Genomic DNA, 25,867 nt, shown 5'->3' with positions numbered 1-25,867 from the left:
AGAATTTATTTAAAATTTTGTAATGTATACAAAACTACAACTCATGATTGAACAAAATGAAATAAAATGACAAATTGCCTTTACATTGGAATTATTAAAGATGACATGAGTTGTTCATCTGATTTGTTTTTTTCATTTCTCACAAACGTGCCCATGTTCTGATGTCAATCATGGTGATAATCAGTATTGCCAGATACAACTGATGGTTTCTAGCCCTAAAGTTGTCCCAAAATTTCCAAAATGCACACAAAATTATTCATTCATTCACTCAGCTTCTTTACCTGCTTACTCCAATATATATATATATATATATATATATATATATATATATATATATATATATATATATGTGTGTGTGTGTGTGTGTGTGTGTGTGTGTGTTTGTAGTAAAACTCGCATATAAGATGGACCAGTGAATTTTGTCCATTACCCTCGAAATCCGCTATATGTAATAACTGGAAAATATTTGTTATACGTATAAAATGGACAAAATCCATTATATTTATGTAACGGATTACAGCGAGGATGCGCAGAACAATCTACAGGGAATCCCCAGCACCAATTAAGCTTACGTATTTCCTTGATTAAATGCCTGACCTTGAATAGGGCGTGCCTCAATTAATGACCGGTGCTGCAGACCGAACGGTCCCCCTGGTGACACGGTTCATTGATTAACACCTCGTTTCTGCTCCAAATTGCACAGCAGTCAAAATCTATCTCAGCGACAGATATCTGAAGCTTTAGTACAATAATCATTTCCACATAAATTCAGTATTATTTCATCATAAAAGGCGGTGGAAGCGATTAGAGCTAAACGGCTAAACAAGCTGCTAGCTGATACATTCACTGCGAGTCTGACATTTCAAAGCGTCACCGATTTTCGCCTTGTTTCTGCTTAAACCTGACTTTAGAATGATTTAAGAGTGATTTAACCAACTGATTTATCCTTTATCATCTGATGGTTAATAATCACATTAATCCATTTGATTGCTTTGGGTGAAGAGTCTCGTCTTAGCCGTGCTGCTGTAGTCTGAAATGATGCATGCACAGATGCAAAAGGTGGACTGATTTTTAGGGGCGGACCATTTGGTCTGCAACACAGGGTCAAAACTTAATCTGAAAAAAAAAACCACCCGCCTCAAATAAGCGCATTATGTGCATTAAAAAGATAACATTTGGTTGAGTCACTCTTTTTTCTAAGGCCGCTGCGGAGTGGTACCTTAAAATCCTAAAGCCTGATTTATGCTTTGCCAAGTCTGTGGCCATGTAATGACGTTGATGTGTGCATGACCCTTTTAAAGTTATCCGTTGCATGTTTATGCAGTTTACCTCAAGAACAGTGGCTTTTTCTGGATTAATTTGTTGCTCAACGAGCGCCACATCTTTATACAATCATCAACCTCCAAACCAACGGTACGGTACATACAATTTCCTCCATGAATTGCCGGACATTTGAGTGTTTTTTCTGACTTTGTATTGTAAAGTTGGTCATATTTGTCGACTTTTCTGCCAAACGTATTGATCCATGATCAAACGTAATAAGTGTGTGCACTGCATAAACTTTTAAAATATAACGGGAGAGGAAGTTGTGAAACCAGAAAAGTGACAAATCACAGCTCTTTGCAGTCTCAGTCATTTAGCAGGTGTGCGTCAGGCTACGAGGAGGGTTCGCAGCCTTGCAGAGGGCTGTGATCTAAAGCGGTTTGGTTCATCACACCCAGGAATATCTGTGAAACTTAACACCTTATTACAGTGCAGCCTGCAAGCAGTATTTTGTAAATAATTGCTTTGAATTACACCCTACCATTGTTTAGGCACCAGGTCTGAGCACGGTTTTAAGAAAAATAACGGCCAGTCTTTAAAGGAAATACAGTACCCACATTCCTCGAATCGGTGAGTGTCAGTGCTGAAATTCATTTCATACCTCTGTTACTGGACATGTCCAGACTGCTCTGTCCGGTACATGCGAGGAGTTTTTAATGGAAATGCATTGCGATCGAACAGGGCGTTTTGTCCAATGTGAGCGAAAATCTGTCATACAAAATCTGTTATATATGGTGTTTATTACATCAATCAATCAATCAATTTTATTTATATAGCGCCAAATCACAACAAACAGTTGCCCCAAGGCGCTTTATATTGTAAGGCAAGGCCATACAATAATTACGTAAAAACCCCAACGGTCAAAACGACCCCCTGTGAGCAAGCACTTGGCGACAGTGGGAAGGAAAAACTCCCTTTTAACAGGAAGAAACCTCCAGCAGAACCAGGCTCAGGGAGGGGCAGTCTTCTGCTGGGACTGGTTGGGGCTGAGGGAGAGAACCAGGAAAAAGACATGCTGTGGAGGGGAGCAGAGATCAATCACTAATGATTTAATGCAGAGTGGTGCATACAGAGCAAAAAGAGAAAGAAACACTCATTGCATCATGAGAACCCCCCAGCAGTCTAAGTCTATAGCAGCATAACTAAGGAATGGTTCAGGGTCACCTGATCCAGCCCTAACTATAAGCTTTAGCAAAAAGGAAAGTTTTAAGCCTAATCTTAAAAGTAGAGAGGGTGTCTGTCTCCCTGATCCGAATTGGGAGCTGGTTCCACAGGAGAGGAGCCTGAAAGCTGAAGGCTCTGCCTCCCATTCTACTCTTACAAACCCTAGGAACTACAAGTAAGCCTGCAGTCTGAGAGCGAAGCGCTCTGTTGGGGTGATATGGTACTATGAGGTCCCTAAGATAAGATGGGACCTGATTATTCAAAACCTTATAAGTAAGAAGAAGAATTTTAAATTCTATTCTAGAATTAACAGGAAGCCAATGAAGAGAGGCTTACATGGAAGCTATGATACTAATACTGAAAAAAAGTTCCAGTGTCCACATCCTGATCCCAGTCTCCACCACCAGTATGGAATAGATTCTTCATCCTCTTGGTCAGTCTTCAAAGATTTCTATAAATCAGCTCAAAATGTTTTGAGCCTTTCTGGACCATGCAGACAAAACATATGGGAGAAAGAGTATTATCTCTTCGCTCGAGGTTTCAACAAGTAATAATAATAAAAAACACCTGATTCCACAGAAAAGCAGAATCACATCAGAGAAGAGTTTCTGTCCCTCGAGTGTCTGTTAGTCTGATCCACATGCTCACGTTCTCAAGCCTCCACAGCTCTCTATTGGGGGAAATACTCAGATTTTTAAAAGCTCAAAAAGTGTTTCATTTCTGTGTCAAGTTGATGGTGAATATGAGGCACTACATGCCACATATCCACGACAGGTCCTACTGAATAAAGAACACAGAAGTCGTACGTTATTGAATACTGTGTGTATTCATGCAGTTTAACAGAGTTGCTGAAAATAACCAAATGTTACTGATTCTCTCTTCCATCACTTTCATTCCTCTCTCTCTTTCACTAATTATCCCCCTCTACCTACTTTCCATTTAATCACATTCTCTTTCCATAATTCTGTTTGTACACACACTTTTATTGCCACACACACGCAGGGTCTCTCATTCAGGTCCCAATGAGTGAGAAGGGTAAGATCACACGTGGGCGCCTGGGCTCTCTGTCTCTGAAGAAGGAGGGCGAGAGGCAGTGCTTCCTCTTCTCCAAGCATCTAATCATCTGCACCCGAGGTTCCGGGGGAAAGCTTCATCTCACCAAGGTGAGCCAGCATTGGACCTGCTTCTCATTTTAACTCACGCCTGGAATCTCGGAGCAAAGTTAAAGTTCTAAAATGGCTGAATAGGGTTGGAAATATGACAGCTTTCATCCAGAGCAGTGACCACTACAGCTGCACACACTGGTCCAAACATGCACACATCACTTTGTTCCTGATATAACCCTGATTTGTACAGTTGAGTTTGGGGGGTTCTCTTTAATCAAAATATTACATTGTACTTTCATTATTTCTTAAATTAGGTGATGTTTAGGACCTAAGATAAGAGAAAAAGGGGTCAGCTACAATTAGAATTGCACTTTTCTTTCTGCAATATAATGCTGCATTCAGTGGAATTTGGGACTTGACTTAATGTCAGACAACTAAAAATCAAAGAACATACCACCAAAGGTCACAATTCCTATTCAGTAACTTGGGACAAGTTTGGGACAACTTGGGACAAGTTTCTCAACTCTAAACATCTGCATTTGACGTCATACACCAAAATACCAAATTTACACAGTAAACATTATGCAGTACATTAAGGACAAAACCATCAAATCTGTCAAATCTTTCAATCTAATGAAACGTTAACATATCTAAATGAAGCATGTTTGTTCATGAATGTATTTATACAAAAGCAACACAACAAACATGGGTGCAGCCATGAACCCCCCCACTTTGCTCATCACAAATTTTGAATTCTGTCTTCTGAGGTGTATCAAATGCAGCATAATTTCAGAGGTGGCCTATTGAATATTACATAAATCAATCAAATCAATTTCATTTATATAGCACCAAATCACAACAAACAGTTGCCCCAAGGCGCTTCATATTGCAAGGCAAAGCCATACAATAATCACAGAAAAAACCCCAACTGTCAAAACGACCCCCTGTGAGCAAGCACTTGGCGACAGTGGGAAGGAAAAACTCCCTTTTAACAGGAAGAAACCTCCAGCAGAACCAGGCTCAGGGAGGGGCAGTCTTCTGCTGGGACTGGTTGGGGCTGAGGGAGAGAACCAGGAAAAAGACATGCTGTGGAGGGGAGCAGAGATCAATCACTAATGATTAAATGCAGAGTGGTGCATACAGAGCAAAAAGAGAAAGAAACACTCAGTGCATCGTGGGAACCCCCCAGCAGTCTAAGTCTATAGCAGCATAACTAAGGGATGGTTCAGGTCACCTGATCCAGCCCTAACTATAAGCTTTAGCAAAAAGGAAAGTTTTAAGCCTAATCTTAAAAGTAGAGAGGGTGTCTGTCTCCCTGATCTGAATTGGGAGCTGGTTCCACAGGAGAGGAGCCTGAAAGCTGAAGGCTCTGCCTCCCATTCTACTCTTACAAACCCTAGGAACTACAAGTAAGCCTGCAGTCTGAGAGCGAAGCGCTCTATTGGAATGATATGGTACTATGAGGTCCCTAAGATAAGATGGGACCTGATTATTCAAAACCTTATAAGTAAGAAGAATTAATTCTAGAATTAACAGGAAGCCAATGAAGAGAGGCCAATATGCGGTGAGATATGCTCTCTCCTTCTAGTCCCTGTCAGTACTCTAGCTGCAGCATTTTGAATTAACTGAAGGCTTTTCAGGGAACTTTTAGGACAACCTGATAATAATGAATTACAATAGTCCAGCTTAGAGGAAATAAATGCATGAATTAGTTTTTCAGCATGACTCTGAGACAAGACCTTTCTAATTTTAGAGATATTGCGCAAATGCAAAAAGCAGTCCTACATATTTGTTTAATATACGCATTGAATGACATATCCTGATCAAAACTGACTCCAAGATTTCTCACAGTATTATAGAGGTCAGGGTAATGCCATCCAGAGTAAGGATCTGGTTAGACACCATGTTTCTAAGATTTGTGGGCCAAGTACAATAACTTCAGTTTTATCTGAGTTTAAAAGCAGGAAATTAAAGGTCATCCATGTCTTTATGTCTGTAAGACATTCCTGCAGTTTAGCTAATTGGTGTGTGTCCTGGCTTCATGGATAGATAAAGCTGGGTATCATCTGCGTAACAATGAAAATTTAAGCAATGCTTTCTAATAATACTGGCCTAAGGGAAGCTGTATAAAGTGAATAAAATTGGTCCTAGCACAGAACCTTGTGGAACTCCATAATTAACCTTAGTCTGTGAAGAAGATTCCCCATTTACATGAACAAATTGTAATCTATTAGATAAATATGATTCAAACCACCGCCAGCGCAGTGCCTTTAATACCTATGGCATGCTCTAATCTCTGTAATAAAATTTTATACACATAGTAATAATGTAATGGTAAAAAATGTAAAATTGTAAAAATGTAATTTTTTATTTGCTGATTTTGAAAATACTAACTTCATCATAAGGAATGAGTTGTTTCATCATATTGTGCTTCATTTTGTGGTTTCCAGATTCTTCCTTTGCGCACCAATTAAACTGAAACCATTTGTTGGCTTGGAGAAAGGTTATACATAAAGTCTGGTGTGTGCCATACACCACACATTGTAATATCTTGCCATATCTTGCAAATTGTATGGGTATTGAGCTTCATTTTGCTAAGCGTTGTATAACATTATTGATAAGATGTGTAATACTGATAATGATGTTGTAAGTATAGTTACCAATATGGGCCTTTTAGGCTCCCATTCTGTAATTGGTGCTAAGAGGAGATAACTTTCAAATTTTTATTATGTTTGTACCTCTTGGCAGCATAATTTTGATTAGGAGGTATTCAGATTTGCACAACAAGTTACAGAAATGTGTGTGCAATGAGAGATAATTGAGGTAAATTTGCCTCAGCAAACAAGAATGTATGACCGTAATTACACCACCTGTATACAGCGTAAAGCCGGGTGCTTTATTTTATTTTTTTATATTTTTTTTTATCGTTTTTGCTCTGTTTTATTCTATTTTGCTCTACAACTTTGTTTTTTTTTTTAAAGTTTGTGGATAAAGGAAATGAGGTGTAAATCTTTAAACATCCCAGACATTTGAAGCAGTACTGTTGTTTGTTTGTTTGTTTGTTTGTTTGTTTGTTTGTTTGTTTGTTTGTTTGTTTGTTTGTTTGTTTGTTTGTTTGTTTTCAGAGTGTGTGGGGGGGGTAGCAGGATGTTAAATCATTGGGTCAACTGCTGAAAAATAAATTTGGAGTATCCCTATTCTTACTGCAATATATATATATTTAGTTAAAGAAACTAAAGCATCATCAATAAACCTCATTTATTCTTTATAAACATCTTTTCCCCACATTTGTGTGAGGCTGCAGAGAGAAATGTGTCAATATTGATCTGCACTCAGGGATCAAACCCACCAACCCTTTGTTTTGTGGACAAACCACTTTTTCGAAGGAGCTATTGTGTCCTGCTGCCAAACTATTTTACTGCATTGCTGATGTATAATATAAATACATTAGTACGAATAAATCAACTTTTGTGTGCAAGTAATTTAAGCATACTAAATGTGCCTCAGTATCTCAAATGCATGATAGCAGTTTCCGCATTATCTTTGTAACAGAATTGTTAAATGCACATATTGCATGTTATTTGCAGAATGGAGTCGTGTCACTAATAGACTGCACGCTCATGGAGGAACCAGACGGAACAGATGATGAGTGTGAGTGTCAACATACAATATGTAGGCTAATAATAATCCTACCTTGTGTGATGTACAGTCCTGATCACAATTATAGGCCTTTCTGAACTACATCAGAAACTACACTGAAGTACATCATTTAAAATATGTTTATGTGTCTGTGATAAGCCGGTCTATCGGAGGCAGTTCTCAAAAACTGAGTGACTCTGCAGAAGGGGACTCATGAGGAAAGCCACCAAGACACCCATGAAGGAGTTAGAGGGTTCCGTAGATGTGATTGAAGAAACTGGGGATAGTGCAACTTTTGTCCTGTTGCATCTCCACTGATGAAACCTGGTGGTGGAGTGGAACAGAAAAGGACTTTAAAGAAGAAAAAAAGATCAATCAATGCTCCAGTCCCCCATTTGCCATCTGACAAACTGTAGCTGAAATTTCACATTTTCTTTTTAAGAAAATCCTTCTCTTGCAAGAAGCAAAGTTACACTCTGTGTAGTTTCCAAGGTCACAGTCACAGAAGCCTCGTTCTGACTTGTCTGGGTGTCTTGGTGGCTTTCCTCACTCGTATCTTTTTTGTGCAGTCACTCTTTTTTCCAGATCTACCTACCACAGATAGATACACCATACATTAAGTTACTCATCTGTATTTTTAATGTTGATGTAAATACAGCAAACATAAGAGATATTTAGAATGTTTAATATTTATTGCACCATAATAGGCCACAACTGGCCATCAAATAAATTTAAAACTAACTGACATTCATTCACATATACATTCTTGTCTTTTGTCTCAATGGGAGGAAAGCAATGTTTATAGTTCCAGTTTAAAAAACGCTAATGCTGTGTGCTGCATGTGTGGATGTATCGCTTGTGTGTGTTTTAGAGGTGGGCAGATCGATCCTAATATCGATAATATCGATACCAACGCTGGTATTGATATTGAACGATCCTCGTGTAAAAGATTGATACTCAAGCTTTTTTTCTCTCCTGCATGCACTGACTGCTGCGCACGCAGATTCATCAAAGTCTACTCTCTGTCTGTAAGAGCAGCACTGCGCTGTGTCACACAACACAGAGCAGCGCACCCTTGTATTGTGGTTTGTCAGCCCTCTATCTCTATAGATTTTGTTTTAAGTTGTGTTGAGTGATATTTTTAAACAAAATGTTGATTGTGATAATAAAGTATTTTGTTGTCACGTACAATGTTTGGCGAAATTCTATCCTAGGTCTTTTGTATCCTTTGGATCTATGAAGCTTAAATATGAAAAAGTATCAGTATCGAAATCGGCGATACTGGCCTGTATTTACTTGGTATCGGATCAATACCAAAATTCCCGGTATCGCCCACCTCTACTGTGTGTGAGCGAGTGCGTGTGTTTGTATTTGTGCATGGATTCCTGCCCATGTCTGCCTTTGATTGGCTTACCATGAAATTTTACTCTTCTTTAGCCAATCACCATCACTTATACAGTTGTCCCACCCCTCACCAAAGAAAAGAAAAGAAAAGAAAAAACCTTTAAAGCTCAATTGCTGAGATTCTGCAGATAAAAACGGTTTCAATGATCTTAATTCTAGTAAAGCCCCACACTTTACTGTCAGTAATGATCACGGTGTTGTAACAGCAGAAACAGTAATTAGTTAGATTACCTGTTACTGGAAAAAAAAAAACGGCATTAGTAACATTGTTTATTTTAACGCTGTTATTCCCATCAGCACAATAGATTAAAATAGTTGTTTTAAGTCTAGACTTAAAGACCACAAATCAGCTTACTTTAATGGTGGATGGTAAGTTAACTACTCCATAAAAGATCACATTTCATTTGTATTTGAGAGCGTTATGTAGGATGGTATCTTTTATTGACTGATAAAGTTTGATCCGGATCTGATCCAAACAACAGATTTTGTGGCCATTTAAATTTAACATTGAAAACCTTATTTAAAGAATATTTTACATTATATCTTAATCAAACATGAACTAATCACTCTCATATTTGAAAGTGAGGTGCAAACTGTAACTTACTATCACTTGACAAAGACTGATCCAGATCTGATCCAGATTGTGGATTTTGTGGACATTTGAATTTCATATTGAAAAGCCTATTTGATGCACATTTTGCATTGTATCTCAATAACAAGTGCCTCAATCAGTCTCATTTGTGGCAATAAGGTGCAAACTGGCACTCTCAATGAATAGACTAAGTTTGATCGCCATCTGATCCGTATTGCAAATTTTGCAAATATTTGATTTTAACATTGAAAACCCCTTTTGATCTATATTTTTTTATTTTAGCTCATGAAAAGCCAATTCTAACAGGACTTTGACCGTGATTTTTTTTTCCAAGGTAAAACTTTGTAGAATTGGAAATTGGTTTTGGCGGAGGTTTGCACTCTATGAGCATGGTGCTCCAGTTGTTTAATATATTGTGCTCCAAATCGAATCTATTAATAGAACAGTCTTCCTTGCCACAGAGGGATTACCATGACTATTAAAAGAGCAACGCTTGGTTAAAACAAAAGCACTTAACAACAATTCACAACAGTCATGTTTGTAATGATTTAGATCCATCTATGACTTTTTCAAATCGTTACCTTTGTTATGGTCTGAGCTGAGTCGAAATGAAACCTCCAGTATGCAGGCAGCGAGGACACGAACTATGTTGCAAAAACTGCAGTGATTTCATAAACAAAGGTGAACTGACAATCCAAACTCAAACAGGGTGGGAAATACAAAGACTCCAACCCCGAGGTTGTGCTTGAAAAACTACATTAAAATGCATATCTCATGCTGAAGTTCCTGTGGTGGCTCTGAGCAAATTGAGAGCAGCACAACAAAGTCTATTTGAATGAGAGTCAATGTGCAATAAGTAACAACTACCTTTCAATTCTACAGAAAGTAATTAGTTCAAAATCAGCATGATAATGTTAATTTAGAAAAAAAAAATGTTGGATTTGCTGTTTAAAAGATAAATTACTACTTTATCATGTAAATTTTACGGTAGGTAATTTTCCAGAATTATTCCGGTAACCTGCAGCTGCCAGTTTTTGTTTTTTTTTTAACCATAAAAACAGATATTTTTTTCTTTTGGTTTTTTTTTGGCAGTTAATGCTGCTGTAAGCTTTAGACTGTTTTTGTCACAGTCTAAAATCCACAGTATGCACATGAATCTAAATGGTAAATGGACTGCATTTTATATAGCGCTTTTCCATCTGCATCAGACGCTCAAACTGCTTTACAGTTATGCCTCACATTCACCCCGATGTCAGGGTGCTGCCATACAAGGTGCTCACTACACACCGGGAGCAATAGGGGATTCAAGGCCTTTGCCCAAGGGCCTTTAGTGATTTTCCAGTCAGGCGGGGATTTGAACCCATGATTTTCTGGACTCAAGTCCAACACCTTAACCATTAGACCATCACCTCCCCTGGACCATGATCTCCTCTAGACCATCACCTCCCCTGTCATCTAGCACAGTTTTGAGCAAAAAGTATTTTTATCAAAGGTGTGCCTGAAATTGTCTTTATGTTCAGCCAAATCTGAGAAGAGTGGACAGGACATGGAACACCTGGACTTCAAGATCGTGGTTGAGCCAAAGGACAGCCAGTCATTCACAGTCATCCTGGTGGCCTCCTCCAGGCAGGAGAAGTCTGCATGGACCAGTGACATCAGTCAGGCACGTCAACAAGCACCAAAGTCTCCAGCAGTCAGAAGACAAACAAATGACATGTATTCAAGAAGGCTCTGTTTCTCTGTCTCTGCAGTGCATAGACAACATTCGTTGCAATGGGCTGATGATGAACGCCTTTGAAGACAATTCTAAAGTCACCGTACCACAGATGATTAAGTAAGCTTCTTTCTTTTTGTATTTGTGACTTTTCCCCCTTTTCTTCTAATGTTGCTGGCCTGTTCTGTGAGCAGATCAGACTCCAGCCTGTACTGTGACGATGTGGACATCCGCTTCAGTAAGATGATGAATTCCTGCAAGGTGCTACAGATCCGTTATGCCAGTGTGGAGCGCCTTCTGGAGAGACTGACCGACCTCCGCTTCTTGTCCATCGACTTCCTCAACACCTTCCTGCACTCGTATCGTGTGTTTACAACTGCTGACGTGGTGCTCGACAAACTCATCACCATCTACAAGAAGCCCATCAGTGCCATCCCTGCTCGGTGAGTCAGGGCACACTTAAACTTTTGCATGTTAAAAGATTGCGTTTATAAGCAGGGGTGCACATAACTGGTGCTAAAAATCATTGATGCACAGCAGACAGAGGGAAACACTTTTCCTACAATATGTTATTGCTTCCCCCTATAAAGTGCTTCCTTTGTGTTTTCTGCTGCGCATCATTTATTTTTAGCATGCGCAAGCACCATGTACCAGTTATGTGCATGTCTGCTTATAAGAGACATGGGACACTTATTTTTTTTTAATGTTTGACATCCTTAAGACTTTGAGATTTACAATGTGTAGCTTTTGCACCTTCTGATGTGACTGAAATACTTCAAATTTCATTTTATGATTTGTGTTTGCTTTGTATATTTCTGAGTATTTAGAAATTTTAAACGTTTACAATACCAAGGGCCAATGTTTACAATACCAAGATTCCAGATGATGAGTGCAAAATTTTGTGGGCTTTCCAAACTTTTGCACGTTGGGTTGGAGGATGTTTTATGAATGACTTACAAAGAATAATTGCACAGATGGCAGTGAATAGTAACATGATGTAGACAGCAGTGTGTAAATGAGAATTTGAGTGTGTTAATGACTGTAAGCACAAAATTAAATTCAGTCATTTGCAGCTGTGCACCTTGTGCCCCATTACACACAAACTCTGCCACCTAACTGAGCAAGTTCACGCACCTGCAATAAAATATAATTAATACAAATCTGATATTTCAGACATTTTATTATTGTTCAGTTGACAGTATTTAAGACGACTGGTGAATAATTATGCTGCATTCTGCTGTGGAATGTATGGAGAACTGTGTGTACAGAGAACAGATCATATCAGCCATGATCATCTCAAAGACTCAGCCTTTTGTGGTACCTGCTTTTGTACCAAATCATGATTACAAGCACCTTTTGACATCACCTGTTTCACATCATTATTTTATTTATTTACAACCCCAATTCCAAAGAAGCTGGGACGTTGTGTAAAATGTAAATAAAAACAGAATACACTGATTTGCAAATCCTCTTCAACCTATATTCAATTGAATACATGACAAAGACAAGATATTCAATAAAAGAGAAAAATAACTGGTGCAACACAGAAATAAGTGCCAGACAATTTAATAAGGTGCTGAAAGCAAAAATGTACACGGGACTAACGTTTTGATGTGAGAGTCACATCTTCCTCAGAGTCCCGAGAAAGTTCTCCAGATTCTCTGAATCTTCTGATTAGATTATAGACTGTAGATGATGGAATCCCTAAATTCCTTGCAATTGAACACTGAGAAACATTGTTCTTAAACTGCTGGACTATTGTTTCACATAGTTGTTCACAAAGTGGTGATCCTGAGCCTTTTGGGGATGCTGACACTCACCTGTTTCCAATTAGGTGTTCTTTGAGCTTTCATCAACTTTCCAAGTCTTTTGTTGCCTCGTCCCAACTTTTTTGAAATATGTTGCAGGCATCCATTTCAAAATGAGCAAATATTTGCACAAAAACAAAAAAGTCTATCAGTTTGAACATTAAATATCTTGTCTTTGTGGCATATTCAATTGAATATACGTTGAAGAGGATTTGCAAATCGTATTCTGTTTTTATTTACATTTTACGCAACGTCCCAACTTCATTGGAATTGGGGTTGTATTTAAACATCATTATTAGCCCAACTTTTTTGCTTTTTGGGTTGTATTGCAGGCCTGATTTGGGATGGTTCTTCTTCTTCTTCTTCTTCTTCTCCTTCTTCTTCTTCTTCTTCTTCTTCTTCTTCCATAAGAGTAGAAGATATCTTCAGATTATGCAGGATATGGCTGCTTGACTTTTCACTAAACCTAAGGAATTACATCACATCACCCTTAACTTGACTTCAGACTTTTGACTTCTGACTTCTTGTGAATGTAAAAGAAGATTTTAAGGTTTTGTTGCTGGCTTGCGGTGCATCCAGAAAGTATTCACAGCGCTTCACTTTTTACACGTTTTGTTATGTAACAGCCTTATTCCAAAATCGAGTAAATTCATTTTTTTCCCCTCAAACCTCTACTCGCAACATGCCATAATGACAACATGAAAAACATTTTTTGAAATTTTTTCACATTTTTTTAAAAGTAAAAAAAACTAAGAAATCACATGTACGTAAGTATTCACACCCTCTTCTCAATACTTTGTTGATGCATCTTTGGCAGCAATTACAGTCTCAAGTCCTCTTGAATACGATGCCACAAACTTGGTGCACCTATCTTTGGGCAGTTTTGCCCATTCCTCTTTGTAGCACCTCTCAAGCTCCATCAGGTTGGATGGGGAGCGTCTGTGCACAGCCATTTTCAGATCTCTCCAGAGATGTTCAATCGGATTCAGGCCTGGGGTCTGGCTGGGTCAGTCAAGGACATTCACAGAGTTGTCCTGAAGCTGCTCCTTTATATCTTGACTGTGTACTTAAGGTCATTGCCCTGCTGAAAAATGAACTGTCACTCCAGTCTGAGGTCAAGAGCGCTCTGAAGCAGGTTTTCATCCAGGATGTCTCTGTACATTGCTGCATTCATCTTTCCTTCAACCCTGACTAGTCTCACAGTTTTCTGCTGCTAAAAATATCCCCATAGCATGATGATGTCACAACCATGCTTCACTGTAGGGATGGTGCCTGGTTTCCTCCAAACATGACACCTAGCAATCTTGCCAGAGAGTTCAATTTCTGTCTCTCAGACCAGAGACTTTTGTTTCTCATGGTCTGAAGTCCTTCAGGTGTCTTTTGGCAAATTGCAGGTGGCCTGCCATGTGCCTTTTATTAAGGAGTGGCTTCCATCTGGCCACTCTACCATACAGGCCTGATTGGTGGATTGGTGCAGACATGGTTTTCTTCTGGAAGGTTCTCCTCTCACCACAGATGAATGCTGGAGCTCTGACAGAGTGACCATCAGGTTTTTGGTCAACTCTCTGACTAAGGCCCTTCTCTCCCGATCGTTCAGTTTACATAGGCAGCCAGCTCTAAGAAGACTCCTGGTGGATCTGAACTTCTTCCATTTACAGATGATGGAGGCCACTGTGCTTATTGGGACCTTCAAAGCAGCAGAAATGTTTCTGTACCCTTCGCCAGATTCATGCCTCGTGACTTTCCCCAGATTTGTGCCTCAAGACCATCCTGTCTCAGAGGTCTACAGACAATTACTTTGACTTCATGCTTCGTTTGTGCTTTGACATGCACTGTCAACTGTGGGACCTTACATGTAGACAGGTGAGTGCCTTTCCAAATCATGTCCAATCAACTGAATGTACCCCAGGTGGACTCCTGTAGAAACATCTCAAGGATGATCAGTGGAAATAGGATGCACTTGATCTCAATTTTGCACTTCATGGCAAAGGCTGTGTCTTAGGGGTTTTGTTGTTTTTAATAAATTTTCAAAAATCTCAAAGCGTTTTTCACATTGTTATTATGGGGTATTGTGTGTAGAATTTTGAGGGAAAAAATTTATTTCATCCATTTTGGAATAAGGCTGTAACATAAAATAATGCAGAAAAAGTGAAGCGCTGTGAATACTTTCCGGATGCACAATATTTTTTTGAAATTACAAGATCATAAGTAATAAAATAAGCATTTTGTTGTAGCCATTTTTTAAAAACCAACATAGGTGCCATCTTAGTGTCTGTGCAAATGACAACATTGATTTATTTTTTTTTTTCTCCCCACATTACTCATGGTCTGACTATATTTTTCAGCAAACTCATATTTGTTAACACAGTGAACCTGTCCAACAGCAGATATTTCTCTATATGGAGCACTGAGTAGAGGCGGATGGAGCAGACATGAAGGACTCGCTTTGGCATGCTTTTGTATTAGTGTATGTGGCACGTGTCAAACACAATAATTGGTCCAGTCTCTCCTGGCTGCTTAGGAGCGTCTCAAATGAGCTCTTGTCGCTCTATAGCAACAGACCTCCATGCTGCAGGAGTTTGTAAAGATCCATACTGTACAAAACCATTGGAGTGTTGCAGTGAGGCTAACTCGCCTTTTCCAGAGATTTGGGTTTGAGATCAGCCAAAGCCCTCCATGCCTATATTCTGCAGGACACTCTCCTGTGGAGCTTGTCACGTCACTGCAAGACACCTACACTTGGCTGCCTATATCAACAGTGGCCATGCACGCGAGTGCTGGCTGTGCTATTTATGGGAACCCGTGAGGTCGCCAGAAGTGTGGCAGGGAGTGGGAGAGGTTTTCTGCAACACTGCAGCCTGTATCCTGCTGTAAAATGGGCAAGACACAGACACATTCAAAAAATTATGTAGATCATTGGTCTCAAACTGGTGCCAGAGACGAGAGAGAGGGGGGGTGCAGGTTTTCATTTACAGCAACCACATGAGTTGCTCATCAGAGGTTGGAATAATAATTAATAATAATAATAATAATAATGTGTACTCTCTTGCCTTTTTCACCTTAAAATCAGTGTGGACTGCAAACTGGTGGACTGTAAGTGGTGTTTTGTCTGACTTGCTATAAACACACAGGGTTGTGCATATTGCGAGATATGGATGCACAATATGCACCAGGTGGTGCATATTGCGCGATACGGATGCGTAATTTGCACCACCTGGTGTATATTACACATCCATAACATGCAATATGCACCACTTGAGGCAGCCATATTGCATTTTGGGATGGTGTGGGCAGTTTATGCGGTAAGAAACTTCAAAATATTGCTAATTTGGATCAAATATTTAGCTGTAAAATGTGACTTTATCAGAAGGCTTTTCAAATTTGACACGGGAAGAGCAGAGGCAGCCATGTTGCATTTAATATTATACATTAAATTTGTGTAGATGAGGGTGGTGCAAATAGGAGTGTACTAAATCCTAATTACATGTCAGTGGTGTACATAGCCTTTGCCTTTGTTTGTAATGTTAAATCTTCACGATTTCGCAAGCAAATGAACATACGTGAATATCTATAGAGAGCTTTGCTGGTCTGGAACAAAATGAGCCCAATCACATTATGAGACTGCAGTCCCGAGAATAACAAGAAAGCCTCCTGTCTAAAATGTAGCAGACTAAATCTTTTCCAGGCCCTGTGGTCCATTGGACTGACGCTTATCTCAGTTTTCACCAGCTTCCATACTGCCTGCCTGCCATCACTTCTGGAAGATTTTTTAAATTTAAAGTCCTCTACTCTACATCAATAGCAGAGTAGCAGAGAAATGTGTTGATGGGTTGGTGGTCTGATCAGCTTTTGTTTAGCCACAGCAGCTGGTGTGGTTTTCAGTTGCCAAACAGCTGACTACAACTGAAAAAAGACAGCTAATGACACTTTCAAATGTATGAATTTGCAACAACCATTTTGCACATGTCCATTATAATGCAAAATGTAAAATTATGTCAAATTTGATGATTCCAAATCTTTCTGCAGTTAGAGTTTACATATTTGGCAAAATCAGAAGAATCTAGCATGTTATGTTTTTGAAATATCCATTTTAAAAAATGTGTCTCTTGAAAAGAAAATCCTCTGTCTGTCCTAAATACAGTATATTCCTTTTTATGAACATCATTGCTGAATGTGACCCAACTCAGTTTATTACCTCCGCCCAGAAGGTTATGTTTTCGGTCGCGTTTGTTTGTTTGTCTGTCTGTCTGTTTGTCAGCAGGATAACTCAAAAAGTTTTGAATGGATTTTGATGAAATTTTGTGGAGTGGTTGGAAATGACAAGAGGAACAAGTGATTTTAGAAATTTAAGTGGTGATCCGGATCACGATCCGGATCCAGGAATTTTTTAAAGGATTCTTCACCATTGCGGGATAGGGGGAATTTTGACATTCTAGTTTCTAACTCCACAAAAACAAGGCAGAAGGCTTGAAAAAAATTAGGGTGTAACATAGTCAAATGTTCTATCAAACAACAAAGTTTGGTGATGATCGGATCTGGTGATCCAGAATATGCAAAAATATAGTCAAAATAGAAAATGTGTCAGTGTGAGGTGACAAATGAAGCCAGAGATGCACAACTAACACCAAATTGTAGCTGAATCTGTACTGATTCAGTAAGGTGTGATCAGATTTGATGTAGCTTCAAATGTTATGGAGCTAGATCCAGAAGAAAACAGCCATTACCGAAAAATCGTTTTTATACAATAACGTTTGAACTAATAAAGACATAAAAGTGATTCCAAGTTCTAGTGGTATGTTTTCATGGTCAAGGATGTCATAGTTTTGGTTGTAACACTGAATTGTTGAATAGATCACTGTACCAAGGAGGGAATCTCTTTAGGGTCAGTGACCCTATGGCCTTGTTTAGAGAAGTGTTTCATAAATGTTAAAAAATTCATATATTTGCAGTTTAGTTGAATAATAAATTGAATTTTGTATTTTATTTGTTTTTGTCTATAAGCACATGCAATATCAATATCAGTGCTCAGATGACAGTAGCTTCTGGGAAAGTTGCAAGTTGCAATAAACTGTGATGCCAAGCGCTAAGGATACATGCTATCCAGTCACAGCAGATGAAACTTTTTATAACTACTGAGCAAACATCATTGTTAGACTTTTGTAGGTTCAATGATTCCACGGCGTGTAGATGTTATGGCGTCAGTGACCCCATGGCCTTGGCGGAGGTTTGCACTCTCTGAGTGCTTCTAGTTGAAATTATAAAAGGTTTGATTTGTGGAAATTAAAGAAATTTTTAAATCAAATGTTCAAAGTAATAAACATTTGTTCTTGGGTATGTATGCAATTTTGGTGGAAATTTGCACCCATAGGTCATAAAATCTGTTCATTCATTTTCTGCTGCTTATCCAAGTACTGATCATGGTGATAGTAAACCAAGCAGCTCATCCCACACTTCCCTGTACTTGTCCCCACCCTGGATTGACACCTTATCATGACGGAGGCGTTTGTGTGCTCTCCTGGGAGCCGTGTCCACTCGACACTTAGCTCCTAGTAGGGCCTCCCTTGGCAAATTTTTCCCAGGTAAGGAGACAGATGAAGGAAAATTAAAAGAAAAGATACCTGATGACTGACACAAATATGGATAAAGTCACCTTGTCCAAATAGGGGAAATAGGGGCATCCTCCTGGAGCCAGGTCTGATAATGGGGAAAGCTCACAAGTGATCGAGTGGCCAACTCTACAGACATGGGGCTCGGTCAGGCTCAGCACAAAGAAACAACATGGTGTCACCTCCATGTGGCCTGGTGCACTGTCCTACAGGCGGTGGAGAGGAGTAAAAGCCCATAGGATCTGTCACTCAAAAATAAAATTATTTGTCCCTAATGCTAATGCACATCTCTCTTTATGCAGGTCCTTGGAGCTATTCTTTGCTAGCAGTCAAAACAACAAACTCCTGTATGGAGAGTCTCCAAACTCCCCCAGGGCCAGTCGAAAGTTCTCCTCCCCTCCTCCTCTGGCTATCGCTAAAAATTCATCACCCAACCGTCGCCGCAAACTCTCTCTCAATATCCCCATCATCACCGGGGGCAAAGCTCTTGACCTGGCTGCCCTCAGCTGCTCATCAAATGGCTATGCAAGCATGTACTCCTCCATGACCCCATTCAGCAAGACCACCTTGGACATCAACAAACTCTACGTGAACAGCCCTATCACGAGCAAAATCCCTGATGAGGAAGAGGACAAAAAGGACAAGGTGGAGGATTCCTCTGCATGCAAACAAGGTTAGCTACAGACAACTTATGGGTATTTTGAATTTTAATTTGCTTTCATTTCATGATAATGTTGCTTGCTTTTGGTGGGCCGCAGAGCTCTCTGTGCGAGAAGAAAGTGATAACGATCAAAACCAGAGTGATGAGGCAGACACGGAAGCCTCGCCCACGAAGTCACCAACCACCCCCAAAAATGTCAAATGCAAAAACTCTTCAGGTAAATGGCCTAGACAGCACACTGACATCATTACAGCTCTAAAATGTGAAGTCCAAGCTTGTAAATGGCACAGTGAGCTGCCACCTGCTGTATATCCACTTTCCTCAACAATGCTGCATTCGTCATTGAGCACTGTGCACCATTATGTCATGTTTTATTTAAAAGCAGGCTTTGCTTTGTTACTTTGTAGATTATTGAATGTTTTTTTGCAAAAAGGAAATGCAAAGCCAGAGCAATAGAACAAATAAATTGTAGAGAACACAAAAGCCAAATGAAACACAAATTGAGACGTGAACATGCGGGAAAGCCAATGCCTTGCTCGAGTAGGTGTTCGGGAAACTTGTGTCATAGCAACTACATCGACTGTGTCTTCCTTTCCGCCCCCAGTAATGAGGTTGTTTGGCTGTAGATGAGATTATCTCTGCTTACAAAATCTCAAACATCTCACAAAAAAGGTTTTAAAAGCCACAAATCTGCCCCAAAACCTGCGATTTACCTGAATATGTGAAGCCAGTGAGTCTGCCTCACTGTGAAGGGTTTTTAGCCATCTGAGATTTGTGTATGTTGTTGGGATTTAAACACAGCAGACTGCAGAGAATCTGTTGATTTCTCTGTTATGCTGATATTTGGTGGCTATATTTAGCTGCAACCATCTTGAATATCAAAGGCTGCTGTACAAGAAAGTCTACAGGGAAGATGTTCAGTGGGCCTGCAGCGCCCCCTACTGGAACATTGAGCAAGGAGAAGTGCACTTTACTGCAGTCTGGTCATGTTCGTTTTATTTTGAGTAATGTCATTTACAAATTATAGTCCTCTATATTTTGTGCAATACAACTATACAGCACTTTCTGTAACTAGACAGTACTACTGTATATTCAAGTTATGAAATTTTGGGTCCTGATAAGTACATCTGAGGATGAGTGAACTTCCCATTTTTGGCAATATTGGCATCTTTTAACATAATCCTTTGCAGTTATTATTATTTTCTATATCAGTTTAAATAGTAATATTGGCACAGTGGGATATGTCTGGGCTTGTTCCTTACACCTTTTGTTTCTTTGCAATTTCTGAAGCCTTGTTGCAAACTGCAGGTGAGCACTACAGCTACTGTTGCTTGCAGTGAAATAAGAAATGATTTGTAATTTCATGTCGTACATTCATCAGTTTCCGGAGTTATCTTCTATTTAACTGTGCTTCATAGAGTTCTCACTGTTTTCCTACAACAATGGCATGGTGATGTCCTCATGCCGGGAGCTGGAAAACAACCGTAGTGCCCTATCTGCTGCCTCTGCCTTTGCTATTGCTACAGCCGGAGCCAATGAGGGAACCCCCACCAAGGAAAAGTATCGACGGATGTCCCTCGCCAGCACAGGTATGAGGGCTCACTCTGAAGTAGTATTTTCAGGATAACCAGTAGAAATGACAGCGTAATGTCAGTTACAGTTTGGAGCACTTGTATGCGTACATGGTAATAAGCTGAATCTTACAGTTTTGAGGATTTACAAAGCAATGTGATTTGGGGCAGTGTTTGAACTGTTTTTGGACAGTGCATATAGAGCTGGTATTAACCTCTGTGGGGTCCAAAGCAAAATTCTGTTGGTACCCTCCTACCTGACTCATGAGACATGTTAATATTTGCTATTGACACACAATCATTAGATTTCATAGTGCTCCGACTACAATCCACCTACCTTTGCCTCTGTTGGCCTATGAATAAATAGATGTGTATGGAAAAGAATAATGTTTTAACATTTGGGTTGAGTCATGTTTGGGATTTCTTGCGAATCTGGTCCTAAACTAGTACTTTGAAAATGGTGCCACTGCTTAAACCCCTGGTTTTCAATCTGGGGCCCAAGCCCACCCCCCTGCCCGCCTCCCTGCTTCACACGTGTCTGAGAGTTTGTCTACTCTGAGGTTATCAAAATTAAAAGTTGACATATTAAATAAAGTCATAATAACACCATAACTAGACAGTCAAACAAATTAAAAATGTGATTCCACGTTGTTGTGGATGCAGTGAAACACGGCAGGAGGACATACTCCTTGACTGACTTGATGTGACTGACTTGATTGGCATAAATGACTTCATAATCTACATAGTCAAAAAAAAAAAATTTCAGACATATGTATATTTACGTGTACATTTGTATCATAGTGTGTAGAGCACACAGATTATGCTTCATCTTTTTGATGTCTTTCATTTTATGTGTTTTTGGATTATTTCTCATTTAGGGTGGTTTGTCCCACCAAATTGTAGATATTGACCATAGAATTCTTTGAAAAGTACTTTTAATTATTTCTCCAGGCTTTCCGACAGATCAGAGGAATGGAGACAAAGAGTTTATCATCAGACGGGCAGCGACCAACAGAGTTCTGAATGTGCTGAGACACTGGGTGTCCAAACACTCTCCGGTAAACCATCACAACACAATTGACAACACATTTTGAATATGTCTGTGACCACATGATAGACCACTGGATTTTTGTGTATCTGGTATCAACATGATCACTTTATTATTATTATTATTATTATTATTATTATTATTATTATTATTATTATTATTATTATTATTATTATCTATTCTGGACATTTTTCTTTGGATGAAACAGTTAAACAAGAACATTTGTGGATTTCACATTTTTCAAATATTTTTTTAAACGGTATGTACTTAATGTAACTGCTTGAAAACAATGTATGCAGGGATGTTTTCTGACAAAAATCTTAAAATCCACAACTGTTTTCTGTCTGCACTTCAGCTCACAAATGTACTGTGAATTTACCTCAAATATACATAGTAAAATTATTCTGGTGTGAAAGCATGTATCTGTACTTTGTAGTTAGTTTTAGAAGTTACTGAAAAACAAGAGCATTCAACACCTTTTAGTGTTTTCATATTCTGATCTTCCTAAAGTGCCTTTGCAGAACTTTAAGAAAACATGAAGGGCCTGATTTACCAAGATCCCAGATAGCCAGAGCTAAATTGTGTGGGCAATCCAAACTTTTGCAAGATGGAGTGCAACTCATTTGTGAAGACTATTAGTGTTAATTGGACCCAAATAAGCAGCAGAAAATGAAATTACAGATGCAGTGTATTACAATTTTGAATTGACATGAATAAATTTATGGTATCTACAATCGCATATCAGAAAAAGCTGGGACAGATTGAAAAATGCAAAAATAAATAAATAAATAAATAACAAACCCCACAGTGATTTATATGTTTACTTTGGCTTTTATTTGTGTATGAACCCACGATTTTTCATGTTTTTGTCATTAACCACTTTTCATTTGTTAATATATATCCATTCCTACTTTTCAGGTCTCCAACATATTCCAAAAAAAATTAATAAATAAATAAATTGGGACACTAAAGCATTTACTCCCTGGTAAAGTTGCCATTCCTTCTCACAACACGTTACAGCATTGAGGATATCGAGTGAAGAAGCATTTCAGTTGTTAGTTTGTCCCATTCTTTCTGCAACAATATCAAAAGCATGCTTATTTAGGGTCTGCTCCTTTCTCTGCCCCTGACCAAGGCAGCGTCAACATCTGGAGTTGGTCCCCATGCGTTGGACTGTGGCTGCCCACTGCTCGTAATGGTTGGATTGTGTCCAACTGTAATTAGGATGGGTTAAATGCAGAGGACACATTTCGTTGTATGTATGTATACATGTACAGTGGCAATAAAATTTCTATTCTATTCTATTTGATTCAGTCGTTGCATTTTCTGTTCAAGCGTCTCCATACAGTCTGTACTGTGGACACATCTGGACTGTAGGCAGGCCATTCTTGTCCCTTTTCCTCTACAGCCATGACTTTCTAATGTGTGCAGAATGTGGTTTTGCTTTGTCTTGCTGAAAAATCCATGGAAATCCATCGGGAAAAAAATGTAATCTTGAAGGCAGCACACTTTGCTCTAAAATCTCAATCTACTTTTCTGTATTAATGCTGCCATCACAACAGTGTAAATTACCTTTACTAAGGGCACTGACACAACCACATACCATAATAGACCCTGGCCTTTGGACTTGTAGCTGATATGTGTCTGGATAGTCATTTTTGTCACTGGTCTGAAAACAGTGTTTTTGCTGCATATGGTGGTGCTTGACAAATTTAATTTATTTAATTTCATTTTCATTTATACAGTATCAAATCACAACAAAAGCTGCCTCAAGGCGCTTCACACAATGTGCTTCTAACCTTACCAACCCCTAGAGCACGCACACAGGCGACAGTCATAAAAGGCAAAAACTTCCTCTGATGATATTAAGGAAGAAACCTCAAGAAGACCAGACTCAAAGGGGTGACCCACTGCTTACGCCATGCTAACAATTACAAGGTTTTGCAAAGTTTTACAAAGCTAAAGAAACAGAAAACAGGAGATAAAACAACATAATAAGATAAAGAAGATGACAAGTCCATGCAGGCCTCAGCGTCACAGGCAGGGGTCATCCAGCATTCCTCACGTCTTCAGTGGGCCTGTCCCCGTGAATAAGACCAAAGTTTCCCAGAATAATCCCTTACCCATGTTGTTATATCACCTACTGATGAATTACCATTCTTGATGCAGTGCCGTCTGAGGGACAAGACATCATGGGTGTTCAGCTTAGACTTGTACCCTTGCCCCTTATGCATTGAAACTCCTCTATATTCCTTGAATAATTTAATGATATTATACACTGTAAAGAGAGAAATATCCAAATTTATTCCAGTCTTTCTGTGAGGAACATTGTTTTAAACATTTCAATAATTTTCTAATACATTTCTTGGCAAACTGAAGGTCCACTGCCCAGCACTTTGTGGATACTGCTTTTCTACCAAATCATGATTACATCATCATCAACATTTATACATCATTATTAACCCTGAATTGTCCCGATCCCAGCTTTCATATATATATATATATATATATATATATATATATATATATATATATATATATATATATATATATATATATATATATATATATATATGTGTGTGTGTGTGTGTGTGTGTGTGTGTGTGTGTGTGTGTGTGTGTGTGTGTGTGTGTGTATTAAATTTCGCTTAAATTTTCATTGTTACGCAGATGATACCCAGCTTTGTCTATCCATGAAGCCAGAGGACACACACCAATTACCTAAACTGCAGGATTGTCTTAAATACATAAAGACATGGATGACCTCTAATTTCCTGCTTTTAAACTCAGATAAAACTGAAGTTATTGTACTTGGCCCCACAAATCCTAGAAACATGGTGTCTAACCAGATCCTTACTCTGGATGGCATTACCCTGACCTCTAGTAATACTGTGAGAAATCTTGGAGTCATTTTTGATCAGGATATGTCATTCAATGCACATATTAAACAAATATGGAGGACTGCTTTTTTGCATTTGCGCAATATCTCTAAAATTAGAAAGGTCTTGTCTCAGAGTGATGCTGAAAAACTAATTCATGCATTTATTTCCTCTAGGCTGGACTATTGTAATTCATTATTATCAGGTTGTCCTAAAAGTTCCCTGAAAAGCCTTCAGTTAATTCAAAATGCTGCAGCTAGAGTACTGACAGGGACTAGAAGGAGCGAGCATATCTCACCCATATTGGCCTCTCTTCATTGGCTTCCTGTTAATTCTAGAATAGAATTTAAAATTCTTCTTCTTACTTATAAGGTTTTGAATAATCAGGTCCCATCTTATCTTAGGGACCTCATTGTACCATATCACCCCAATAGAGCGCTTCGCTCTCAGACTGCAGGCTTACTTGTAGTTCCTAGGGTTTTTAAGAGTAGAATGGAAGGCAGAGCCTTCAGCTTTCAGGCTCCTCTCCTGTGGAACCAGCTCCCAATTCAGATCAGGGAGACAGACACCCTCTCTACTTTTAAGATTAGGCTTAAAACTTTCCTTTTTGCTAAAGCTTATAGTTAGGGCTGGATCAGGTGACCCTGAACCATCCCTTAGTTATGCTGCTATAGACTTAGACTGCTGGGGGGTTCCCATGATGCACGGAGTGTTTCTTTCTCTTTTTGCTCTGTATGCACCACTCTGCATTTAATCATTATTGATTGATCTCTGCTCCCCTCCACAGCATGTCTTTTTCCTGGTTCTCTCCCTCAGCCCCAACCAGTCCCAGCAGAAGACTGCCCCTCCCTGAGCCTGGTTCTGCTGGAGGTTTCTTCCTGTTAAAAGGGAATTTTTCCTTCCCACTGTCGCCAAGTGCTTGCTCACAGGGGGTTGTTTTGACCGTTGGGGTTTTTCCGTAATTATTCTATGGCCTTGCCTTACAATATAAAGCGCCTTGGGGCAACTGTTTGTTGTGATTTGGCGCTATATAAATAAAATTGATTTGATTTGATATATATATGAACAAATGAAATGAAGCTGACCACAAAAAAAAATGACATATCTTGGGTTCATACTGTCTGCAATGAAATAGAAGTCAAAGTAAATGTAAGAACTGTATATAATTTGCATTTTCTATATTTAATTTGGGGTTGTATTATGTGAAGGAAACTTGAAACTTGAAATACCCTCGGGCATATCAGCATAACAGTAGTAGTAGTAAAACAGGTTAAGGTTAGCCATCTTTGAACTTGTCCAAGATTTGTGTCCCAAGAATGTTCCCTGTGAATTTGAAGACCTTGGCAGCAATAC

General features: G+C 39.1%; 1 protein-coding gene across 2 annotated transcripts in view; it reads left to right on the top strand.

Annotated features, from left to right (window-relative positions):
• Window positions 1-25,867, top strand: part of rasgrf1 (Ras protein specific guanine nucleotide releasing factor 1) — a 112,042-nt gene that overhangs the window by 73,226 nt on the left and 12,949 nt on the right. For both annotated transcript variants that reach the window (XM_034176525.1, XM_034176524.1), the window contains 9 exons: window positions 3,490-3,650; window positions 7,181-7,244; window positions 10,749-10,891; window positions 10,980-11,062; window positions 11,137-11,385; window positions 18,659-19,029; window positions 19,115-19,234; window positions 20,436-20,606; window positions 21,540-21,646. In XM_034176525.1, the coding sequence (XP_034032416.1) occupies window positions 3,490-3,650; window positions 7,181-7,244; window positions 10,749-10,891; window positions 10,980-11,062; window positions 11,137-11,385; window positions 18,659-19,029; window positions 19,115-19,234; window positions 20,436-20,606; window positions 21,540-21,646 (1,469 nt within the window). The remainder of the gene's footprint in view (window positions 1-3,489; window positions 3,651-7,180; window positions 7,245-10,748; window positions 10,892-10,979; window positions 11,063-11,136; window positions 11,386-18,658; window positions 19,030-19,114; window positions 19,235-20,435; window positions 20,607-21,539; window positions 21,647-25,867) is intronic.

Source organism: Thalassophryne amazonica, chromosome 8 (assembly GCF_902500255.1).
Source record: "Thalassophryne amazonica chromosome 8, fThaAma1.1, whole genome shotgun sequence".
NCBI classification, from domain to species: Eukaryota; Metazoa; Chordata; class Actinopteri; order Batrachoidiformes; family Batrachoididae; genus Thalassophryne; species Thalassophryne amazonica.
The sequence above is the reverse complement of the archived record's forward strand: the minus strand, read 5'-3'. Positions and strand labels throughout refer to the sequence as shown.